At 48.3% G+C, this 20,431-nt stretch overlaps 2 protein-coding genes across 2 annotated transcripts; one reads left to right on the forward strand and one right to left on the reverse strand.

The window, feature by feature from the left end:
* Positions 1-318: 318 nt before the first annotated feature.
* On the forward strand, positions 319-8,399 carry LOC34620231 (DNA-directed RNA polymerase I subunit RPA2). Its single transcript, XM_026336349.1, has 23 exons — positions 319-631; positions 776-1,033; positions 1,234-1,432; positions 1,590-1,941; positions 2,087-2,281; positions 2,401-2,520; positions 2,685-2,849; positions 3,256-3,384; positions 3,577-3,881; positions 4,049-4,126; positions 4,268-4,418; positions 4,607-4,851; positions 5,165-5,296; positions 5,442-5,556; positions 5,805-5,929; positions 6,154-6,427; positions 6,568-6,687; positions 6,879-6,954; positions 7,082-7,189; positions 7,373-7,479; positions 7,614-7,778; positions 7,903-8,069; positions 8,189-8,399. The coding sequence occupies exons 1-23, from the start codon at positions 319-321 to the stop codon at positions 8,397-8,399; spliced, it is 4,110 nt and encodes a 1,369-aa protein (XP_026192134.1).
* Positions 8,400-19,315: 10,916 nt separating this feature from the next.
* Positions 19,316-20,089, reverse strand: LOC113147082 (DNA-binding protein HEXBP-like). The gene has a single exon (XM_026336350.1). It carries the CDS (start codon positions 20,087-20,089, stop codon positions 19,316-19,318), a length of 774 nt encoding a protein of 257 aa, XP_026192135.1.
* Between the last annotated feature and the right edge of the window lie 342 nt (positions 20,090-20,431).

The following is a 20,431-nucleotide window of genomic DNA, read 5'->3' on the forward strand; positions in this document are numbered from 1 at the left end:
TACGACTTAGCCGACTTTGCTGTCCTCTTGCCCAAGGCCCCCTCGCACCCCAGGAGTTCTTCTATGGTTGCACCCCACTGCCTTCCAGCATTCGCCTATTGTTTATGGCAGTGCAACTCGCAAAAGCGCAAATCTGTCGCGGCAGACAGTGGATCGCCTCAGCCTAACGCCGATAGGGCTCGTTGGATGTGGAGGCTCACGTGCCGCCTTGCATCGACGCCCGAGGCCCCTTGCGAGCTCATTGACCCTTGGGGGTTGTTCCCCCCATTGATGCACTCCGCTGGTGCTAACTAACACGCGTTGAGTCTCACTGGTGGGATGGGGCCAGAACAGTTGAGCAAACGGCGGAAGGCTCCGGAGGGGGGCAGCGCTGCCGTTCATGGGAAGCTGGATCCTGAGCCTGCTGATGCTCATGAGGCACGTGGCAGGCTTTTGAATCCATTATCCCCATCTCCGAGTCCTCACTTCAATGCAGCCCTGCAACAGTGCGTCTACCCGCACATTCTCTCTTACAATACGTTTGCGGATTGCTACATCGAGGAGATGGTTAAAGACTTGCCCTTTATTTATATCGACCCCCATTTTGATCCTGATCGCCACGAAGCTAACCCGTACTACAAGCCAACCGACTGTATGCGTATTGCGCACACATTCGAAGTGCAGCTGCCGCTTGCTGGTGTTGTGGCGCCTTACTCGTCCTGCAACGGGGAACGGACACCTTGACCCTGTACATGATGTAGGCTTGCTTCTGCTTCTTCTGCTTGTGGATACGCAGACCTCAAATTGGGAATTGCGGAGGCAGTCCTAGGCGTCCCACAAAAGATGGGCATGGGGGACGTTCAGCTGAAATCAAATGACAACAACCATTTGCTTCCGCGTCACTGCCGAGACTCTCATATCACTTACGGAGCCCCTCTTCAAGTCAGTTTCGCCTGTTGGCGAACGGGAGACGATAGCAACGTGGCCATGAAGAAGACGATACTCGTAGGCCAGGTGCCAGTCATGGTGAAAAGCAACCGGTGCAGCCTTTCAGGTCGGTTAAGCTGGCTCTGTAGATCTCCTCTGGCACGGGATACGTGACCTGTAATTGTCATCCCAGGGAACTGTTGCACCGTTTTAAGGCAACGTTTGCGCGTTACATGAGCTGCTTTGTAATGCTATGCACGCCTGTTTGTTTCCTTTGGGCAAGCACAGTTGCACTGTGAACCGTAGAGTCCAGGCTGCGTCTTTCAGGCATGAGTCCAACGGAAATGGTGAAGGCTGGAGAGGATTTGGATGAACTTGGCGGCTATTTTATTATAAATGGCAACGAACGTGTGCTCCGATTCGTCATCCAGCAGAAGACGAACTATCCTATAGCTCTAAAGAGAGAGAGCTTTAGGAACCGCGAGGTCTTCGCCACTGATCTGGCTATCCTTTTGAGGAGCCAGCGGTAAGCATTGATTGTCTACTGGTGCTGGACGAGCTTTCAATACTCATATATCGTGTAACATAGGATGTGGTGAATCGATCGTGATGAAGTAACGTTTGCTTCTGCGCATAGCAAGCCACGGAAATCCCATGCGTGCTCTTGGCGGCTTTGCTGACAGAGTGCACGATGACATTTGGCCGTGTGCTGATCAATTAGAGCAAAAACTCAAGCACCTTCTTCATGTGATTGTGGAGTTCAGATTTGATGGAACCTGCACTTCCAACATCCTGCTGGACACTGACGATGGACGGTGTTGTTATCGCATTCTGCTAAACAGGCAGGAGCACTTTTGTCCTTTCCTTTTACTGCTTCGCTGCGTTGGTGGCGGTCTCTCACTACAGCAGCTCAAGCTCAAGTTTATGGAGGGGTCATGGGACGACGTTGAAGAAGCAACGCAGCTGCATGCTCTTTTTGAGGAGACATGGGGAAACGAAAAAGATTTTGTCGACACTGACATTACCGAACATCGAGTGAGCTGTCAGGCAGGCTGTATACACATGCTTTATCCGTTAATAATAGTTCAGATTCAAAGGCGTATCATGGAGACACTGTAGCCGTTCCGAACAGCTGTCGGCGGATGAGCGTCCCCTGCTGTACTGCGTGCCTTGCACACAGCCATTACACCAGCTAGGCCAAGTGTTTTGGAGGGGCGTGTCATGGCTGCTCAAGCCTGGAAGCACCTATGAAGATGCAGGCCGATTTGTTATTAATCGCTACGTGCTCGTACATGCGAAGGATTGGGCAAGCAAATTCGAGACTCTCTTGCTAATGTTCAGGAAGCTGCGGCAGTTGCGAGCCGGGAAAATAGCGGTGAGCTTTTTGTGCTGGACTTTGAAGTATACCATTCTTTGGGTGCTGGTTCATATATGTACGGGAGTTCTTCTAGTCAATGGTATACTGGTTGATACTTTGGTTTTCTTTACTTGCAGCCAGAGAGCATGGATGCCTTCTCGTACCAGGAGGTTGTCCTTCCTGGTCAGATACTTGCGTCAGTGCTGAAAGATGCGTTGTTTACGGCCCTGATAAAGCTCCGCACGCAGTATACAGTGGTACGAAGCACCGTGCAGCAGAAATAGAAGTCGGTGTAGCGCTTTAGTTTTGGCATGTCCCAATACTCAGCCTTTTCCGACACGTAGTTTTGCAAGGCGTGAATGAAGCGGTCGGCTTCATCTTGGCATTTTACGGGAGAATGTCTGTGTCCTGGTTGCTTCAGGAGTTGCGGCAGGTAAAAGCAGCAGGCCATGACACAAGTTTGGTAATATCGTCGAACCGATTTTTCGACATTGCCACTGACCGCTGTGCATCGGAAATAGGGCATAAGATAAGCTACTTTATGGCCACTGGCAATATTCGCACGACGCAACTAGATCTGCAGCAGGTAGGCGACAGCTCAGAATCGCTTTGTGCCCTGCGCTGCGAAATGGGGACTCACGGATGAAGGCCGTGAGTATGCACGCAGCTGCTTATGTATATGCCTGTTGGTTTCTTTTCTACGCCTTTGGACAGCTCTCAGGCTGGACCGTGACCGCTGATCGTCTCAATATGAACCGGTTCCTTAGTCACTTTCGAGCAGTGCATCGTGGCCAGTTCTTCGCACAGATGAAGACAACAGCGGTATGTTGAGCTTTTAAAATTGGTCTAACTGCCAGGAAGTTCTTCATTATTCCAGGATACTCTCCGGTAGTGTGATACCATAGCGTACACTGTCTTTTAAGATTCTGCACCCGTCTAGCCAGTGTAGAAGGCATTCCTGTGACGTTTTGTGGTGCGCTGTCTGAGTGCAGGTTCGGAAGCTTTTGGGGGAGAGCTGGGGATTTTTATGCCCTGTCCATACGCCGGATGGTGCACCTTGCGGACTTTTGTTGCATTTGGCACAGATGGCTCAGCCAGTAGCGGTTCCACCTGACCGCGAGGTGAGATTAAGAGCAAGTCAGCGCTATGTCAGCCAAAGAAGGGTAGACGCCACTGAAGTTTGTAAGGGGAAGGCTCTGTTTCCGTGCAAAACAGTACGAGCCTTCTCCGTCTTCAGGATTACAGCGGGCGGTAGTGCATGAGACGTAAAGGAGAACATTGGAGCTCCTGTTATTGCGTGTTTTCCGGTGCAGGCAGTAGCGGCGGTCCGGCTTTTTATGAAAGCCCGCGGGATGTGCGTGGATCTCGAGGGCGTGTCAGGCTTGCCCCCCGCAGACCTGGGAGCTGCTGTGGGGGAAAGGGCTCTTGATCATGGAGGCAGTGGCTGCACAAAATGTGTACCGCTGGTTGTCGACGGCATTGTCGTTTGCAAGATTCGCAAGAGCGAGTTCAAGTTTTGGCTGCAGCAGCTATGGCATGCGAAAGTCTGTGGCTTGGAGGGCTTCAAGACCCATTGGGAGCTAGTTGGATTCGATGAGGATAGGCAAGTGCAAATCATGTAACTGGCCTTGTTCTTACTGGTTGATCAACAGCCCGCGAAAGAGCTCACCAATTGTCGTGCATGCCGTTGCTGTATATAATAAATATACGCAGTGGAAACATTTTAAAAGGTTGTGCGGGTGTGTATGCAAGAACATTTGCTGCGTAGGGCTCTTTTGTATGCAGCTTGCAGTTTGAAGGCATTTTCTTGTTCACAATGCCTGGTCGGCTTGTTCGACCAGTTAAACATTTGGCAAGCGGGCGGTGAGCCAAGCGGGCTCGCGATACAGAGACTACGGGTTTCGCGATATTTGCCTGCGAGGGAGATGGGCATTCGTATCTGTCGGAGGCCACTCCGCGCGCACCCACAAAGTTGATCTTATGTGCGTTTGCGTCTTTGAGCAGTGTTGAATTTATCGGGCCTTTACAGCAACCCTGGATGTCCATCGCGTGTCGCGACAGAAATGTGGCCCAGAACGAGCGCTCGTTCAAAGCCCACGTCCCTATAATAAGAGAACTCCTGCGGGAACACAGCGCACGCTCGTCAACAGCAGAGGTTTGCATCAAAAGTCGTAACAGCGTATTGTTTTTGACGTCTCCTCCTTGCTGGCAATGTAGTTAGCATACGCTTGCGGTGATGGGTGAACTGGTTATCAAAGCTGCAAGCTACTTAAACTATAGTGCCTAGAGCCAGGGCCCGTCCAGTGAGTGCAGCATCTCGTCTACACATTTGTGCTTTTCTAGGAATTAGAGGACGAAACATATCAAGAGCGGCTGGCGGACGCGTATCAGTCGTTGCTTGATGAGGAGCATCGTGACAGGAAGCGAACTAACGACCCCAGAAATATCGGTGATATGCAAGAAGCTCGCGAGGCTCTTGTGACGAGCCATGTGCCTCTGGCATACGATTACGTTGAGTTAAGCCCAACTGCATTCCTCAGCGTTACGGCGTCCCTGACCCCATTCAGCAACCACAATCAAAGCCCCAGGTACGTGCACGCCGATCTAATTTAGTCCATGAAGCTTATTTGTGGGACGCGAGCATAACATGCACAAACCCTAGGTGCAAACTAGCTGCAGGACCTAGTGCTGCTACACCCCGCTCACAATATACAAGTGATATGTTTGAGAGAAGGCATAAATATTGCCTGTCTCTCTGCTAGATCGTTTAAGTGTAGGGCAAAGAGGTGTGATGTCACGCAATAACTGCCATAGAATGTGAGTGTTTTTTTGCAGGAATATCTACCAGTGTCAAATGCTCAAGCAAACTATGGGGACCCCGTTCCACTCCATTCCTTACAGGCATGATAACAAAGCTTACCGTCTGATAACTCCGCAGAAGCCTCTCTTACGGACTCGGGATTACCGTCATTTCGACTTCGATGATTACCCGACTGGCGTTAACGCAGTTGTTGCTGTCATGTGCTACACTGGGTAATTTTCTTGTGCCCCGCCCCCGTTTTGACATTGTTGTATGCCCGCTCCCAGTCACCCATCATTATCTTCACACTATGTCGTGTTTGCTGATTCTTCTAGTGTGTTTGGGCAAATATTTGTTTCTTGTTGCTGGTGCATGCAGCTTTGATATGGAAGATGCCATGATTCTTAACAAATCGTCTGTTGAGAGGGGATTATTTCACGGCTGTGTCTACAAAACCAAAATTATTGATGCTGCTCCAAGTGGTGCACGTGCGGTGAGAAGAGCCCTTTCCCTGTGTTGGCCTATTGTACTTGCAGGTTCAGTGGACCTAGTGCCTCACTAGTGATTGTCTAGCTTTGGTAGAACTCCCCGAGAATTGTCATGTGTGGGTCGATGGCGTTAAGTACCTTTGCATGCGCGGGATGGCTAGAAAATCACGGCAAACTCGACCGTTGGCCTTATGTGGGGCATATCTTGTCTTATTGGAAATGGTGTTAACAGTTGTGCTCTTTGCCATTTCAGCAAGAGGCCGAGGAGTATCAATTCAGCAATATAAGCAACCTCGGTCAGAAATGTGTGCCGTCGCTCGACGCTGACGGTTTTCCGGCGATAGGTGCAAAGATTACTCAGGGAAAGACTCTTTGCAGGTACCAGATGGGCTGACCAGGAATTCTATAAAGCTGGGTGTAGATAGAGGCACCATATTGGTTTTCATAACTGTCTGAGAGAAGGAATGTACTGTTGCCGAACGCTAACGTACACCGCGTATGACCAAGTCACTAGGGTTTTTGTCGCCGCGGTTACTAGTGAATGCGATAGCTCATTCAATGTTAAACACCGCTGCAGTTTATGTCATTTTTTTATGTTGTAGGGTGCAGAGGCACACGCAGGCGAGCGCAGCCCAAGTGCCAGCGCAAGCGACCCTCTACAAGGATGACGAGCCAGCGTATGTGGATGGCATTACCTTATCGTCCGCTCCAGCACCTGCAGAGGAACGTTTTTTGAAGACAGGGCTTAAGGGGTGCAGAGCCTCTGTCCGCCTTCGGAGTGTACGCAAGCCTATTATTGGCGACAAATTCGCCTCTAGACATGGGCAGAAAGGCATTCTGTCTATGCTCTGGCCACAAGAGGACATGCCCTTTTCCGTAAGCAGTTTACAACTCACCAAATTTCTGGGTGGTATTTTTCTAGACTATGTTTGCTGGACCATTGGTGATCTTAACAGGCAGTGCATTTCTACACCTGACTTCTTGATAGCTTTATCTCGATGCACGTACTCATGCAGGAGTCTGGACTGGTCCCAGATATCTTGTTTAATCCACACGGCTTCCCAAGTCGTATGACAATTGGAATGCTTATCGAGAGTATGGCAGGCAAAGCTGCCGCAGTTCACGGAGCATTTCAGGTATGCTTTGTGATTAATAGCATTGATACGGATTTCCTAATGCTCCTGAACATACTTCTTTACACCTGCTTAATGAATGATACAAGCAGCTTAAGTTTATGCCTAACCGTGCGACCCTCTCTATTGGCCATCGAATTAGCAATACCTAGAACAACGCCGGCAGCTCTAATAATGGTCTGTAAACCCCGCAGGACGCAACCGCATTTCGGGAATTTAGGAAGCAGAAGAAAACTGGAAATAGATGGATTGATCAAGAAGGCCACCACGGTAGGTGCTCTCCATGCTGTAATTATTCGGTTCGTGCACAAAATTGCCGCGATATGTGTACTGCATCTTTATCATTGCGCATACACAGATTCTAGTAATTCATGCGCTGGTCGCGTGCTTCTTGTAGGCTACGTACTGCGCGGGGAGCGCTACCGCACTCCTGAAGAGGAAGCAATTGCTGAGGCACAGGGCGACACCCCAGTGGATTACTTTGGCAAGGCACTTTTGGCCTCAGGTCCGCAGGAGTCCTAGTTATCTCATATTATGGAGAACTAACAACGCTTAATGAATACTCTTTTAAACAAGCGTCTTACGGGCGTAGCTCAATTCCGACCGGCTCTTTGTGATGCCCTTTCCACTTCTTTGCGTGGGTTGAATGTAGTATTGTATTGGTGTAATTATATATGTGCGCTATCAGGTTATCAGTACTATGGAAGGGAGGAACTTTATAGCGGGGTCTATGGAGTACCTCTCACATGCCATATCTTCACAGGCCTGATTTATTACCAGCGCTTGAGGCACATGGTATGCAATGCAAATAACATTGGCAGAACCGCCACGCTCTTCTGACTTTGTGCACAGCATACAGCATCCTTCCCTGCCATCATGCAGACATCTTTATGAATTGATCCTTGGATGTTCATGTTGCTGCTAAACAGGTAACGGACAAGGCGCAGGTGCGTGCGACGGGCCCAATCGACGCCCTCACGCATCAGCCAGTGAAAGGACGCAAGCGCCATGGTGGTGTACGATTTGGGGAGATGGAACGTGACGCGCTTATTGCTCACGGTGCTGCCGCTCTGCTCCAAGATAGACTGTTACATGTACGTAGCCAATAGCGTTATCTGGTCAGAAAATGTCGTTGCGCTATTTTCTTCACTGGACAGACTTTGTGCGTGATTTGTGCCAATATTTTTGCTTAAATATGCGCTTGCTTGGTTCACTCAGTGTTCAGACTCCCATCGCGCATTTTGTTGCCCTAGCTGCGGCAGCATTCTTTCGCCTGCTCAATCGGCTGATTCCAAGGGACGTTCAGTAGGGGGGAAGAAGCCAGTTCCTCTTTGTCGCGTTTGCTTTGTTCCATGCCGCCTTGTGCAGTTACCATACATATTTCGGTGAGCATTGGTGAAGCTAATAAATAGGGATCACGAGTTTCAACCCCGAATCAACACACACAGTTCCAGAATACCTTAGGCGCATAGGGATCCGGTTTGTGTTTGTTGTGCTCTTGCAGCTACTTGTCAAATGAGCTGGCCTCGATGAATGTGACCGTCCGCCTTGAGCTTGACCACAAGGGTTCTCGCGTAATGGTCGAGCAACATCCTGCATTGATGCAAGCAAGAGAGGATGAAGCAGCTGATACTTCTGTAACTGGGGAAATGGGCACCCTAGATTCTTCAGTGAGAAGGCAAGAGCCCCACCGGCCGCGCGGCAGTTCAACATAATTGATGCGACTGCCTCATGCGGTTGAAAACGGCATTTTGCATTGCAATGAGTGACTGTAGGTCACATCAGGGCGCACGTCAATTGTACTGCTTGAGAATCTTGCAGTTGACCGTGCATTGTGCACTCGAACCAAGAACTGCCAATACACCGTTTGAGTGCAAATTATTTTGCTGATCAGTGGTAGTGTTGGTAGGCTCCAATATCGTTTTTGTAAAAGGCGGTAGGCCGTGAATCTGCCGTAATGCGCCGTATACTTATTAAGTCATGCTCACGGTAGGTCCTGGAAAAAGCCGCAAACTATAATTTTAAAGATTTTATCAGGCTGCCTAGCCATTAGGATTGAGTCATGTCTAGTGGAAAGAGGAAAACATTAATATATCATTTTACTCGATATATCGCCTGTAAACACCTAACATTTACAGTTACTGGCAACGATAGCACCTCGGGAACGAGCAGGAGACAAGTACGCCCCCAGGAACGACTTTCACTTCATGCAAATTCACCACGGCTGCAAAGCCACGATTCGGATGCTACCGATGACATAAACATTGTTTCATATGAACTGCGGTTCCTTGTGATGGTTTAGACTCCATATAGTGCGCACATGAGGAGGACTGTATAGGCGTTTGCTGTATGCCTATACATAGTGTCTTTCTCACGCATAGTTTATTTAAAGAAGTGTGTGGGTAAAGCGCTGTGCTACACTTGGGCACTTTCTGCCACATTTGGCATCATTAATTGAGGCTTTGTGAAGCTGTCGCTGTTTGTATGGTCTTATTTATTGCATCACAAGGGGAGACTTACAATAATAATCTTCCTAGGGTGCATGAGGGCTAAATGCTATGTGCATCTTTTTGTGACAGCTCGGAGGGCGTGGAGGGTGCAGCTACCCTCACTCTAGCTGTTCTTTTCTCCTTATGTCGGACCTCTGAAAGCGAAGGGCTAGAAAAGGAGAGAGCTATTCCACAAGAACGCTCCATAAATGTCTAACCTTTGTGTTGAATGTAGAACTGAGCGTTTTCTCACGGATACCGCTGATGCCTTGGTTCGAATTGGCCTTTACCGCTCATTAGCTAGCTGTGGATGTAGTGGGTTGCAAAAACTCTACAGCAGTTCTCAATTCCCCACCTAGTGATTTCGTGGCTCAATGAATTTATATCTTTGGAAACAAGTGCACAAGGGCACCTGTTTCAGGCGGTGCACTGCTTGTCAGGGCGGCAGTAGCCGGCTTGCACGCGTATGTAAACCCAGTAGCTACGAAGCTGGTAAAAAGATGTGATGGCTGAGCATACAAGCTGTTTATGGACGCACCATTGACTCACATACCGACAAGCTAAGTCTGTTGGTCCCAAGGATGGGTAACTGCGCAAAAATTCGTCCAGCCGGCCAGGCGTTTCCTCGCTTTGTATCCTCCAGATGACGAGAAACGAGTGCTCCTTTGCGCAGCCCTGTTGGAGCAAGAACACATCAATGTTGGCCCTATTCACGTAGAGAAATTCGCCTGCATGTAGGAATTCTTACAGTTATAGGCTTCATACAAGCGCTGATTTGTGGGCTATGCCAACATCAGCCCCACAATGAGCATTGAGACCTGATATGGCCAAAGTAAGGGAATTCATCAGCAGCTAAGCATATACAGAGACACGAGACACGAAACCTTAGTTGGGGAATGCCACAGCACAAATGAAGAGCTGCTTTGTCAGTGGATTATCACGAGTGTATCGGAAAAGTCACATCAGATGTTCTTAGAGCGGGCAGTGACTCAGCAATAACACAACCGACAGAAGGGCATTCTACAAATGAGGAACTGTTTTAAGTTTTCAGGATCTCACAATTTCAATTATTGTGTCTTCGCCCGAAAAGGAAGAGCACATTCATGGTCTAGAATGCATGAATGTCAGACCTGTATCAGGCTATCCTAGCCTACCATTTACGGTAAGCGGGAAAAGATTAAGAGGGTTCCCACGCTCTGGGATATAGCCTGAGAGCCTTTCGAGAACGTACCTACATTAGCTGTGAAAAAGTGGCTCTTCCCGGACTGTAAGCGCATGCAAAAGGCCAAAGACCTTCTCCGAAGGAACTTGGACAAGAAGAATCAGGTGGCTTGGCGTATCAGGGACACGGAAAGCCCTGCATGTCGGCTGCAGTGCAATGAAGGGGGCCACAGAAAACAGGGCCACACCTGCGGACCTATCACGGGTCACGTCCAGTCATATATTGCTTGCTGTGCTAACAGTAGAAGTTCAGTGGATCTGTTATACGAGGAGGAGACGTCGCAGAAGTGCAAGCTGCGTCTTCACTCGTTCACGCAGTCCCCAAATGCTCAGGTTCGCTGACGGGCTGCAAAACGCAAGCCACGATGACTCAAGAGCACTTGAATACCACTTTACATTGGAACGTGCTGAAATTGGCGTACCCAGTCATTCTTATGTTGGACCAGCTCATCATGACAAATCCTAGATACAGCATGAGTGACCCTATGGAAGGCACAAATGCACCGAGGGCTGCGCTCTTTGGCAACAAGTGTGCCAGGAGGAACTAGAACAAATCTTTCCTGCTCTTCCTAGCAGTGCGCTTTCCATCTGTGATAAGTGGGCTTGATTGGCTGCCTCAACAGGGTGAGGCAGAGTCTTCATCCTGCCGGGTCGAAAGAGCGATAAGACAAGACAGTTTTAGCAATGCAGCTCCCTTTAGTACTGACCCTTGATTACAAGATTTGATGAAACTTTAAGGCAATGAACAGTGGAGCATACAAATCGTAAGAAGGCGTTCGCGTGTGTTAAAGTATGACGAGTTGCCAAATCTGCTCGTCACCTAGCGCACCATTTTGAGCTAACCTCCGGGTCAGTTGCAAGCCATGTGCATTGGTGTTTGGAGCCCCCACATTGTGAGCAAAAGGGTGGTAGGCCGCCAATTTGTCCAGAAAAGGCAAAACGCAGGACGTGGCCAATGCTTCTGGGCAGAATCATGTGTTGGTGCTGGAAGTTGACAAAATGTGGGGCATGTGCAGTTATTTCCAGTCGTGAACAAATTTAGTGTAAAGCAGAATTTTTCATTGCCTCAGAAGCTAATTGCGGAACACGATTCAAGGATCAGCAGTCTACCGTGCACACGGTATCACAGACCCCATCTAATATATATCCTTTCACCCCCGCGACAGGCACAAATGGACCTCAAAAACTGACATTTGCCAAATCGAGTATATCTTCATGCCAGTTGCTCTTGTTAATAGCCCAGCGCAACTGCAATGGCAAGTCAATTGGGACTTTTATGAGACTAGGAAGAAGTGGTGTATGATTGTTATGATGGACGACGTCGACTTTTTCAGCCCAAACGATCAGTAGAGACTACGCCGTCTATGGCGTGCGCTTTCGGTGTTTCCAGACAAGCAGTGGCATACAAAGGCGCGAAAATGCTTGTGTTCCATTACACAAAATGTATCTGTCAAGTTCGGTCCTTTGGTCTCCCGACTTGAACTGAATTTGGCGGAATTTGAGGCAATGAAGTCATCGACTTCTTAAATACGTAATCGAAACGAAGTTGTTTAGTTTTACAAACTTGCATCTTACTCCTAGAACCTTATATTTGGGCTTGGTTGGATTTGCTGGGTCTTCGAGTAATTACTCTAGAATACGCAGGCCATGAGCTGGTTAGAGGAGTTTCATGTCGCAGGGGCGATTATCGGTCGCTTTAAAACTCCTGTGCTACCTGTGCGCGGGTCGTGGCTTTCCTACAACTCGAGCTAGCGACATGGAAGTGGGTGTTATTTTGTCCCGGTAGTGCTGCAGTCGGGGAAGCTTTATTCGTGAAAGTTACAGGCGAACAATTCACCTCTATCCGTTTAATGCAGCCCCAAAAGTAAAATGCTGCAAAGAAAACTCTGTATCTCACGTAATATCGTTATTCCAACAAGCGCAAGTTAAGAGGGAGGGGAAAAGAGATAGAAGTGGTTTAGTACGGCCCGAGAAGTAGAACGATGAGGGCATGAGAAATAACTGTAAGTGATGCCCACTCTAGCAATGACGTATGCTCCAGAGTTCATGGGATCCAGACACCTCCAACATTTTTGCCTCATCCGTTACTCGGTACCACCCTCTACTGCTTTCAAGGGTTTCACCTCCTCACGACGCACTGTGCTCTATCTACAAGGATTAACTTTATGACGAAGCCTATGTACACCGCATTTCTGCCCGGATGACACCTCCAAACTCGTCTCCCACTGCCACTCTGCGAATCAGCGGTCAGAAATCGATCCTTTGCCACGCAAGACTTACATATCTGTTGAGACATGTGATTATTTTGCTTGTATTCTCAGATGAGATAGTACTCTACCGCTTCATGCTGTACAATGAAACCCACGGGTGACAAGCATTTGAGGCCGCAGTGAGCACGGTTCATCATCAGTCAGCTTGGAGGACGTAAGAAGCGGTGAAAATGTTCTCGAAATAGGAGGGGAGAACTGCATATGGAACGGCAGATTAAACAGGCCAGAACATTTAGCTGAACTGTGATCAACGGGGCAGTCTGTGCTTTGCTGTGCCCGCAAAAAATGCGCGAGACCACCAGATGATCCAGTACAGCAGATGAATGCTTTCTTTCTCTGCTTCATGAGGAACAGCCAGGAGACATCGAGATGAAACAAAATGGTGTTCTTTTCTTGCTTCAGTGTGAGACTATTCTGGCCTATGCGGTGAGATGTCATTGTTCCACACACCATAACGATATAGAAAGAATGAAGGGAATCCACCCTTTTCTTCTGTCAAAGCAGATTATGGGGGCTTGGCTGCTTACTTTGGAGCGTACAAAATAATTGGGAATCCTTCCCTTTTCTAAGTCCATCGTCGGGTTTGACAGTAAGAACGAATGAGGGGCCGTGAGTACCCTACCATCATGCCTGCCTAGAGAGTTTGCCGCTTAATTTATCTTTTGTTTGCAAATTCGTGCTCTATTTTGTGCTTGAAAGCATAATACCGACATGTTTTCCCTTAAATAGAAAAGGCACACCATTGTTCAGGTAGACCACCATAGGCCTTCGGCTGCGGAATACCCGGAGCGTTCGACCAAGCGCAGAGAGCCCATGCTTCCAAAGCAGCTACTGCTTGATAATCCTGTCGCTTTGCCTAGTAAATCAGCGCTATCTAATGAGGGGGAAGGAGCTCTGTGCAGCGTTATACTGCGTAAAAATGCCAGCACTAATCGAATTTATGTCCTTTTACCTTTTACACCGACCATGAGTCTTTATTATAACTTATGGAGGGAGCTCGACAATTCACAAGTCCTAAATTTTGTAGCTCGCTTGGGAGCCTCCTGCAGTAAGACTTCACATTAAAGCGATTTTACCGATTTGGTCCCCAGTGCGTTCTCATGATGTTCAAGCAATGTTCAATTTTTCAGCGCAACTCCTCTCGTCTGTGTAAATCTACGGTTTCACCACGAAATTGCGTGCACCACATGCTTCAGTCACTCATGCGTTCCCTACTACTGTCAAACCACAGAACGGAAAAAAGGGTGGGGCGCTGCTCGGTTCTAAATTGCCTGGTGTTATTTATAATAAAGACAAATAGTCCGTCGATCGTACATTCGAAATCTATTCTGCAGTGCCTTTGTGCCCAAACGACATGAATATGCTCTTTCGGGCCATGAGGTGATTCACATATATATACACACACACCGCAAAAGCTCTAACTTTCTGCCTGGTGGGCTAGGATATATTGCAGTGTGTTCTGTCATGCCCAGATTGTAACATGCTGAAGCAGCGAAATTCTTCGAAATCCGGCCTACTCCGAAGACGCACAGTGCTTTAGAGGAATTGGAAAGATCTTATTTGATCGTCAGTGATGGACTTTCGCAGGCCAAAAATTAGAATAGAGTCTGGGTCGCTGTTGACAGATTCAACAAAAAAAATAGTTCCATCCCTTGCCGCACCTCTCTAACATCAGGAATCTGTTCGCTTGCTCTCAACTAATGTCTGGAAGCTTTCTAGGAGAATCACTACGGGTATGGGTCCACCGTTTGTCAGTACGTTTCAGCATGCCTTTATGACCGGCCTGCATATTGCAACGATAAAATTGATGCAACCCGACTTCAAGCAGATGAACAGATTGAGCTCACCACCCCCGCGCGTCTGCGGTATTTGTGACTCCCAGAAAAACTAAGTGCGTGAGTTGAATTTTTTAGTTTGCCGAGTGGGTGACTAATACAATAGTGGGCTCGTCTACCCTGTGCAACCCGGCATCCCTTGTATACACTAAAAAACCCTTCTAAGATCCAAGCGTAACCCTGATGATCAGGGTTTAGAAGGAGTCTTCAGCGGCTTACGTATATTGAGAACAGTTGAGTAGAGAACACAAATTTATGTGTAGAACGAAGCGATACAAACAAGGATCCGCATTAAGCGATTCTACTTGTTACAATCCTGGGTATTCGGTGCCAATAGATCGTCAGGATTCACAACGTCCGCTACAAGGGGTCGATACGAAGACAGATGCAGCGGGGTGGCTAGGGCGAACCACGATTCCTTCCATATTCGATGTTCTTCCTTTCTCTTTCAGATTCCCTAATAGGTGAAGCTGTCACAAAAGTATCAATTTGGGCCTTTAACAGGTGTCAAAAATAGCTTAATTATGTTGCGGCCTTTCCTGCACGGGCAACTGACCCGTTTAGAGGAGAATTTTGCGGGCAAATTCCAAAGTGCTGGGTTCTAGCGCTTGATTTCGCCTATAACTCAGTGGACTGAAGTTTTTAATGGCAGGAAGATGGAAACGCTGGCATAGGTGACCAAGAGAGAAGTAATCGCGCGCTTCATTCCCAATAAGCAGAAGTGCGGCTCTGTTTGGTTAAAAGCTTGGGTCGTCACTCATATTCTTACATGCGTTCCTTGGTAATTGCCTTTCTCCAACGCGTTCTCTGCATAAAATAGCTACTATCATCTATGAGCATTGATCAGCAAGCTGCGGGTTACTGTTAGCAAGGTGTTCATTACACTCGAGTGTTTTGGGCAGGCATTCCCACGTATGATGTCCTACAATCTCCCTTTTGCCTCTTTTGAGGCTGTGAAGCTCGCTACGCTGCGTACAGCGGCTACAGCTGCATGAAAATCTTGCTCGGAGTGATGTGGAGGCACCGTTGAACCAGTCTGCCTTTTTTTCTCTTCAAGAATGGACTTGTTTTCTCGCTGCAGGAGGCTCACAATTTTTAGCCATCTGATGAAATCAAAGCATCGCGTCGCCGCAGTCGGGGTAGCTTATATATCTGGGTTGCTGCTGCCTAATCTGTTCGTCGTTTGTCCTCAGTTTCGCTTTCCTACTCGATGAACACTCTGGTTTTCTCAGTTGCACTGTATCTCACGTTTCTGCCTGCCTGAGGCGCGGCAATGCGGTAGAAACTATTCGGTTGTCCTACTTGCAGCTAGTCCAGGTACGGGACCATGTGTGTTGGAATGAGGAGAGGAGGGTGTAGTGGGCCACGCTAAACCTGAACACTTCCTAGTAAGCTTGTTCAATTAGACTAAAACCTAGTGAAGAATCTACTGATTGCTCTGTCTTTGTATACCTTTCTTTATGCAGAGTGATACTAGCTCGATACGAGATGACACAATATCGTGTACATGTGTTCTAGATGCTATGTGCAGCTAGCTGTGAATTCTCTGTGTACTCAGAGTGTGGAGCTACGCGTAAAATAGCTGTCACTCTCCCTTCATGTCAGCACTGAAGGAGTGGGCAGGCGAAGAAAGAAGCTCTTCCATAATAAGGCTCACTGAGCTGACGTTAGTATTTGTATTGGCTATGAAGTTTATTATCTTCTCGGGGAAACATAAGATGGAGCAATACACTTTAATCTCCGCTATAGACATCAAAATCTTTTCGCAAACCAAGAGAGAACAGGTTACAGGAACCCTAGTATAGTATGATTGGCTATATTTGCTGCGTATCATGGCATCTGAATGGTGTCCTTGGTAGCTTTCATTAAAAGGGATACCGAAAAGCAAGTATATCATACCCTTGATTTTATCTCATCCACGGAGCGCACACCGGTCATTCAAGCTTTGCCAGTATACAGAGGAGCGTGCAGGCTTCATTCGATGCCGCTTCACCAGTCTCACTCTCTCTGCGCCATGAGCCCTTGAACCTCTGATTTTCATAAGGAAAGTCTTGATGTTAACGTTTCGATGCCCACAGGTGAAAACTGTTGTGGTGGTAGTCCCCAACATTGAAAATTTAAATCCACAAGCTACAAAACAATGAATGTTCAAGTGCAAGCAGTCCTGTAAGTTTTTGTAGGAGGAGACATGGATACTATTAGATCCTGCTAACCACTGCCTGTACCACACTGCAAGAGTGGCAGCGACCGAAATCAGGCCCTAAGGGTCACCTCTAGACGACAGGAACTGCGACAGCCTTCGGGTCTGTCCAATTTATCTTTGCAAAGATTCGAAGTATCTAATTTTGTGACTAAATACAAGTGATCGCTTAAGTTGACCGAAAGGTAGAGAGAGCTTTGCAGTTACACGACGTCATCCTTCGTCCGGTCAAGTGTGCAGGGCGACCGCTCGCCTGGCCCATCAGCCAAAGCGCTGAGGTCGATGCTTTGCCTGCAAATTGCGTGGCGACTACATATTGACAATTTGGATCTTAGAACAGCTCTTGGAGGGCCTCTAGCGAGCGGTAGAGAGAGCCCCTTTTGCGGAGTCTCGCGGCGAAGAGCAGATCTGGGACTCGTCTGGGCCTATCGGACGTGCGTGTGCCAACCTGGAATTCGCAGAGATTCTTCATCTAAATTGTGCTATAGCCGGAAAGTAGGCATTGTTTTTAGTGGAAGCCGACTTTCTTGACTGCCTAATTGAAGAACAGGCTACTGAAGTGGTCTAGGCATGCACAAGAATTCCAAGTCCACAGCCTTTGATGGTCGACTTCGGCCCTGCCTAACCCACAATTGCGCGCAGAGGGACACTTTAGCTAAGCGGTGATGAGTGTGACTTCGCGGGATTCGGCAAAACGCCGAGCGAGATTCGTACAGCCAGACGAAGATTCTGCGACAGAGCTTGAAGAGTACGCAGAAATGCTTGGCATGGACCTTGCAGATTTCTTTTATCCGTTTAGCGAATTTATTGTTTTCGAAGACGTGAACACAACGCCAGAGCAATCTTCAGGGAAAGCCGCCGAAAACTCGCCGAAAATTAAACACACTCAGACCTCTGCTGTAGAGGAGCATAAACCAATTGTGTTGCAAGCCCCCGGAAATACGGGACCATCAGTGCGCCCACACAAGATGTGGAACCTTCCTGAAAGAGCAATTGAAATCGAACCTTCGGATTCCAGTATGGAAGCGTGTACCTTGCCTTCCCTCCAGCTGGCAGAGAAAACAGGCTTGAGCTGCAGTGGTTGTATAAACCGAAAGGATGCACGCCGAGCCCTAATTGCTGTAACACAAGATGATTCTGATACTCGACACGCAACACTACAGCGTTGGCGCGTTCCTGAACACCACCATCGTCCTTGTGGTTGTATCACCAGCGAACTACCCCGGCCGAAGACATGCTTGGCAAAGGGAAAAAACACCTTAGAAGACGGGGCAGGCTATGGTGAAGAGGTTAGTAACGGAAAGAACAAGGGAAAGCTAGACGGGGGAGAACTCCATTGGCGACCGCATGTAGAGGTGGTTACCGTCGAGTCAGAAAAGTCGATTATTGATATACCAGTTGAAGTCAGCGCAGCAACCGTATTCGAGGAATCCGTTTCATGGCATCCGGAGGATTTTAGGAACCACTTTGGATTGCATCCCCGTAGCGCACCTCATTATTCCGGATGGATGGATTTGATGGCACAGGTTAAAATTAGGCCGTTTCGTCGATTAAATACAATTTAACTGAGTGTGGAATTGAGAGCTGTGCAGAGCTACAGTAAATTTCAATACTGAGAATTTCTCATACTCAGAGTGCTTATTCTCCGGGACACAGCAAATTGCATGGGAATATCACATTCAGCTGGCGATAGACGAAATTGCTGAAGAAACACGACTGGACCCGGCATACAGAGCAGAAGGGGTAACTTTACAGTGGCTAAGCTAGCACAACTAACTACTCTCGGATGCTTGCAGCCTTGTACCGATTCGTTGGTAGCCTTTGAGTGCGACCACGCTTTGTCCGGCGGCTCCACATGTGCATGTCACGTTAAAGTTCAGTGTTTCAAGAAATTCCCTCACAGCAACAAGCCACCAACAAGATGAATCGACGGGGGGGAAGTGGGCTTGTCCTGCGAGTTGATTTTCGGGCTGTTCCTGTTCAGCTACTCGAACAGTTGGCCAGGTTGAAGGGCTTTCCTTCAGTATTATTTGTGGAACTACAGCTTTCAACAGTGCTTCACCAGGGAATCCTCCTGGCTCAGCCTGTGGGAGATTGGAGGGCCCTCGAGAGCACTCAGCCAGAGCACTGAAGTACGCACGCAATTGTTGCTGGCGTCGTAAGTGAATCATAGAGCCGCACCAATTAAGGTGCGGCTCACTGTTGTATCTGCTTCGGCAATGGATATATATACTTAAATAAGACACAAATGAGGAAACACACCGATCTAATGCCTTCGGATTAACGAATGTTTGCGCAGCCTAGACAATACATTCATACTATTTAGGGCGTCAGGGTATATAATAAGCTACGGATTAGCTCTAGTTGCAGCATTGTAGTGCCTTCCAGGCAAAATGCATTGCAGAAATCAAGGGAAGCTTTTCGTATTTTGTGCACAGTGAAGGTAATATTGAGGTCTTTCAAACACACGACCTGCAAATGCAGTGCCGGAGAGTGAAACGCAGCACAGACACACAGTATCTTGGCACCCTACTTGGGCAAGTTCAAAAAATGAAAAGAGAGCCTTTCTCATCTGCTTGCATTTCACAGCACCTTGACCCACCACATCAGCTGCCCCTAACGGAGGTGGGATGGATGCCAGGGGTCTGCTGCAGCTGCCTTGGCAATAAAAGCCGCTCGGTGTTTCTGCCACCTGGGCTTTGGTTTGAGAGATTCTGCTCCGCGGGCCCTGGAGATGCCCCGTTCGTCCTTTCGGGTAGCCCACGCCGCTGCCGCCTCTGCCCAAATGTCACCACTTATTCCTTGCTGCCTACAAGCTGTTCGGCGGGGGCAGTCTGTGACCCTGTGGCCTGTGTTTGAGCAGCTAGGGCAATACAGAGCGCCTTGGGATGCAGGGGGTTCCCTACAGTTCGCATGACCCAGTTCCCCACATACGACACACTGTATTGAGGAGAGTGCCAGCCGTTTGGCAGCCTTGTTGGATTTTTTAATGCTTTTGATGCTGATACCGTCATTGGATTGATCGATGCTTTGAGAACACTGAGGATCTTGGGCGGGGAATCTCCCTTTGTCTGCAGGCCTTTGCTCTTGCTCGCACTGTTGTTGTATGTACGCTCTCAATGACCCTCTAAGGCTGAGTTCCATTAAGTAAACAGGACAGTCATCCCCAACATGACCGTTGCTCCCGCACACGCTGCAAGCAATAGCAGAGTTAGGACAACCTACAGAGTCATGTCCTTCTCCAAAGCAAATGAAACAAATCCTTTTTGAGAGCGAGGCCGGAGCTGAAGAGTGGGCAACTCTGGCTTCTGGAATGGAGCCATCGCCCAAGTCAGCGAAGTATCGTGTTCGTTGGAATTTGGGTCGTTTACGCCGAGAATCTGCCGCCATTATAGACTCTCAGACAGACTGCCTAGGGCAGTTTCTACGTTGCTGCCAAAATGGATTGCGCGATGCACTGCACCAGACCAGACAAAATGGTCGTATTGTTGGGAAGTGCAAGCAAGAATGTGAGCTCTAGAGGCTGAAGCTTCTCCCCCTATGACTCAAGAAGCAGGCACTGTTGACAGGTCCACCTTCAAACCACCTTTAGGAAACAAAATTTCTAAGAACAAAAGAGTAGGTGGAGAATACTTAGATAGATGGGCAACCTGCTGAATCTGGGCCGAGTGCTGTTGAATATTGCAGTCCTTCATGACTGAGTTTAACAAAGCCGCCGATGAGCGGCAAAAG

Source organism: Cyclospora cayetanensis, unplaced genomic scaffold (assembly GCF_002999335.1).
Source record: "Cyclospora cayetanensis isolate NF1_C8 unplaced genomic scaffold, CcayRef3 CcayRef3_contig_122, whole genome shotgun sequence".
Taxonomy (NCBI): Eukaryota; Apicomplexa; class Conoidasida; order Eucoccidiorida; family Eimeriidae; genus Cyclospora; species Cyclospora cayetanensis.

Coding starts and splice junctions, on each gene's coding strand:
- LOC113147082 (XM_026336350.1), bottom strand. CDS start 20,089: ATGGCGGCAGATTCTCGGCGTAAACGACCCAAATTCCAACGAACACGA.
- LOC34620231 (XM_026336349.1), top strand. CDS start 319: ATGGGGCCAGAACAGTTGAGCAAACGGCGGAAGGCTCCGGAGGGGGGC. Junction 4,419..4,606: donor CACGCTCGTCAACAGCAGAG/GTTTGCATCAAA, acceptor GTGCTTTTCTAG/GAATTAGAGGACGAAACATA. Junction 5,557..5,804: donor CTCCAAGTGGTGCACGTGCG/GTGAGAAGAGCC, acceptor TTGCCATTTCAG/CAAGAGGCCGAGGAGTATCA.